Source organism: Vanessa atalanta, chromosome W (genome assembly GCF_905147765.1).
Source record: "Vanessa atalanta chromosome W, ilVanAtal1.2, whole genome shotgun sequence".
Lineage (NCBI taxonomy): Eukaryota > Metazoa > Arthropoda > Insecta > Lepidoptera > Nymphalidae > Vanessa > Vanessa atalanta.
Window position 1 is genome coordinate 9,394,759 of NC_061901.1, and position 4,612 is coordinate 9,399,370.

General features: G+C 32.8%; 1 protein-coding gene across 1 annotated transcript; it reads left to right on the forward strand.

Annotated features, from left to right (window-relative positions):
* Window positions 1–3,442: 3,442 nt before the first annotated feature.
* LOC125075666 lies at window positions 3,443–4,174 on the forward strand. Its single transcript, XM_047687375.1, has one exon. The coding sequence runs from the start codon at window positions 3,443–3,445 to the stop codon at window positions 4,172–4,174; it is 732 nt and encodes a 243-aa protein (XP_047543331.1).
* The last annotated feature ends 438 nt before the right edge of the window (window positions 4,175–4,612 follow it).

The window sequence follows — 4,612 nt, forward strand, 5'->3', positions numbered from 1 at the left end:
AAAACCTAATAAAGCACCAGTATATTCCAAGCCTTATCGACTTCCACATTCACAAAAGGGAGAAATTAATAAACAAATTAGTAATTAACTTGAAGAAGGTATTATAGAGCCATGCAATAGTGAATGGAGTAGTCCGGTCCTTTTGGTACCCAAACGCTCAGATAGAGAAAAGAAATGGCGATTACTCATAGATTACCGAATAACTGCATTGTAGAGGATAAGTTCCCTCTTCCAAATATAACTGAAATTCTAGACTCATTATCAGGGTGCATTTATTTTTCTCATCTAGATTTAAATCAAGGATTTTATAATGTAGAACTAGAAAAGTCCAGTAGACAGTACACCGCATTTTGTTCTGGTCAATATCAAATGACTAGAATGCCCATGGGACTCAAAACTAGCCCTAGTTCTTTTTCTCGCATGATGACCATGGCAATGGCAGGACTCACATATGATAAATGTCTATGTTACCTTGACGATCTTATAATTATGGGGAGAAATTTAGAAGACCATAACAAAAATTTAATTGAAGTCTTTGAAAGAATTCGTAAATTTAAGTTAAAATTAAATCCATTAAAGTGCGATTTTCTTAAAAAACAGTTACTTTATTTAGGGCACATTGTGTCAAACGAAGGAGTTCTACCAGATCCAGAAAAAAATAGTATAATTAGCAAGTATCCAGTTCCTCAAAATGTTGACGACACTCGGAGATTTGTAGCGTTAGCAAATTATTATAGAAAATTTATACCTAACTTTGCAGAAATAGCGTATCCTTTAAATTTATTATGTCGTAAAAATGTAAAATTTAACTGGAATAAAAATTGTCAAGAATCATTTGAAACTTTAAGAAAATGTATTATGTCCCCACCAGTTCTTCAATATCCATCTAGTCGATTACTAAAATTTAGACTCGTACTAGAAGAATATGACTATGTAATTGAATATGTGAAAGGCAAAGAGAATGCAGCTGCAGATGCATTATCTCGTGTGATTGTGACTTCAAAAGAATCGAAAGAGATGAATGAATGTGTACTTGTGATGACGCGTGCTCAGAAGCAAAGAATGAACGATATGAATGGAATGGACACAAAGTCTCAAGCTGACATTAATGAAACCGACAACACTAGGCCTGATCAACCATGTGTGGTCGAAACTTATACTAAACCCAAAAATGCCGTAGAATTACGATTTATAGATAAACGTAATTTAAATATATTACGGAGAAAAAATAATATTTATTATGAGAACAATATTTTTTCATATGATAAAGCTCACTTTAATTTGTTTATAAACTCATCTTCTCAATCTCAAATTACGCGATCCGAATTTGTGAGAGAGTTGAGTATCGTTTGTAAAAAAATGTCGATCGACGAAATATACGTATTAAAGAAGTTCGTGAATAAATGTCCTAAGTGCCAAAAAGAAAGATATACGATTACATTGAAAGAACCAATGACAATCACCTCTATTGCAAATACTGCGTTTGAAAAGGTGTTTTTAGACTTAGTAGGTCCACTCGATAGGGATAATGATAATTACACTTACATTCTCACGTTACAATGCGAATTGTCAAAATATGTATGCGCGATGCCTCTGACGTCAAAATCATCAAACGAAGTAGCTCAAGCTTTTGTAACGGATTTTGTTCTAAGGTATGGAATCCCGAAAGAAATAGCAACAGACAGAGGTACGGAGTTCATGTCCGACACTTTTAAAGAGGTATGTAAACTTTTAAATATTTCTAACTTAAATTCCACAGCGTATCATCACCAAAGTATTGGCTCACTGGAAAATTCACATAAAAATTTAAATTCGTTTTTAAGAATTAATGTAGAACAAAAACCCGAAACGTGGAGTTATTGGCTGCCGTTTTGGTGTTTTGCATATAATACGACTGTTCACACCTCTACCCAGTTTACGCCGTTCGAACTAGTTTTTGGAAAAAAATTTTGTTTACCTAGTAACCTTACAAAATCTGTAGAACCATTATATAATCATGACAATTATCCTCTAGAACTAAAATATAGGTTGCAAGCATCGCAAACAGAGGCGCGCAAGAATTTAATTAATAGTAAGCTTAGAAGAAAAGTAAAATATGATACTTATACAAATACTATAAAGTACAAGCCTAATGATAAAATCCTCATTAAAAATGAAACTGGTAATAAATTATCAAACCTTTATTCTGGACCTTACACTGTAATTAGAGATATTTCACCGAATGTAGAGATCGAAATTAATGGAAAATTAGACGTTATTCATAAGAATAGAACTAAGCCTTATTACGAATAACATAAAGATAGAACTCTATGTAAGTTAATAAACATTTAGAATTAGTGAATCATCTTGTTATTATTGCACGATGAATGTATTGTAATGGGATATGCACCTAATCATTTTATAGCTTAATGTTTTTTTTTTTCATTCTCCATTCATAGTGGTAAAATAATAATAATAATGCAATTGTAATCGTAAACCTGCATTAATTATACGTATATATAACATACGTAATTGTAATGTAAACAAATTAATATTTACATACATATATGTTAACCATTTATATATGTAAAAAAAAAAAGTGTACTATTCGTACTATTTTTTTTTTCCCCCTCGATGGGAGGTGTAGTGTGTTATGTACAAGCATGTATGTAACGTATAAATTAGAACAACAAATACACAGTCAGTCAGTATCATTTGAGCATCCAACATGTTTTATTTCGATCTCCAATCTCAACCTTATATGGCGACCCTGCCAGGATATATAAGGTTGAGATTGGAGATTGGAGATCCCTCTTCCCCCCGGACCGCTTTAGAGTGCGAACGTGTACCCAAACTTTATAATTTTGTTAATTCGAAATTAAAATAAAATTGTTGAAACTTAAATTCTGGTGAAAAAATAGGATTGCATAATAAACAAGGAGTAATTCACATGAAGATTCAACCGTCGTGCAGTTGCTGGTGCCCTGGTACAATCTCTGAGGTACCGTAAACTCGACCTTATTATCATAATTAAGTCCTTCAACTGGCCGTCGCCTGCGCACGCTACAGCTATCAAGGCCACACCCCTATATGCTAATTGGTTAAGCTAATTACAAGGCGGAATACTCTTACCGGGCGGTACCGTCGCAGGCAAATCAGCGCTTGAAATATCTACAAGATTTTTTGCAAAGGTTACGGCCTCTTTATCCTGATTGGGTATTTATTTAACATACATACAAATGTACTTATGAGCTATTGATTATAATTGTCTCAGGCTACTTTACGTTGCTGCTGCCCTAGTACCTACTAGTTATGGAAAGTACACTGAATAAGTCCATATCGGACTCGAATAATCAGCCTTTCGGGAGTAAGTGCGGAGATATCTCCTACCTATGTATCGAAACGCAATAAAAGGAGATGGGAAGAGGACTATGATCAGGCTTTAAACACATTTAAAGATGAAATGAAGGCTATGATTAAGTCGCTCATGGCTGCTCAAGAAAATGAATTTAAGAAAATTACGCCCACATTGATGGAAATTAAACAGACTAACAGCAACATAGAAAGTTCTATATCGTTCTTAGCAGCCCAGAATGAAGAGCTCAAACTAAAAGTCGACAAGCTAGAAAGAGAAAATAAGAAAGATAAGGAATATATCACATTGCTAGAAGAAAAACTTGAAGATATGCAACGAGAAAATCGGAAAACGAATATAGAGATTAAAAATGTGCCGAAAACAACTAAGGAAACCAATGAAGACCTAATTAATATGGTGCTTAGCTTGTCTAAAACTATTAACTGTAATCTTTCAAAAACTGATTTAAGGGATGTATATAGAGTGAAGGGAAGAAAAGAAGGAATAAATAATACGCCTATCATTGTCGAGACTTCTTCTACTATGCTAAAAACTGCCTTTCTTGCAAAATGCAAAACTTTCAATATTAAGAACAAAGAAAAGCTCCGAGTCAAACATATGGGTTTAACCGGGAACGATGATACCCCAATCTACGTCTCCGAACAATTAACACCCAAGGCGGCTCGCTTATTCTTCATTGCTCGAGAACTAACCAAATCCAAGGCTTATAGATTTTGCTGGACGGGCTACGGACGTGTGTATATTCGAAAAACCGAAAACTCGCCTGTTATATTGATTAAAAATGAACTTCAAGTACAAAGCTTAATGCAAAAAGATTGACTACTTATAGTTTTTAATGTTTTCATAATTAGTTATCTTAATATACTTTTCTGTAAATTTTTGTTCGTAAACAAAATGTGTATTATAATATCATTTTCAATAATTACTACACACTACTTTACATTACATTTACTACACACTATTTACAATTATTCTCGTACTCAAATATACCTTATTATTAATTCATTACTTACATTTACAAATAATCACTACTTAATGTACACACGTTTAACAAAAATAAAAGTCATATTTATAATTGGATTTAATATTTTTTACACAAATATTTTACACAATCAATTATTATTTATATACATAGATACTTATAGCAACGTATTTTTAAAATTACTTGTTACTGTTTATGGATAACATTCTCAATATAGAAGAAGAATTAGAATCCATAAATATAGCGCGATCAACTGTATGTAATCCAGAGGATTG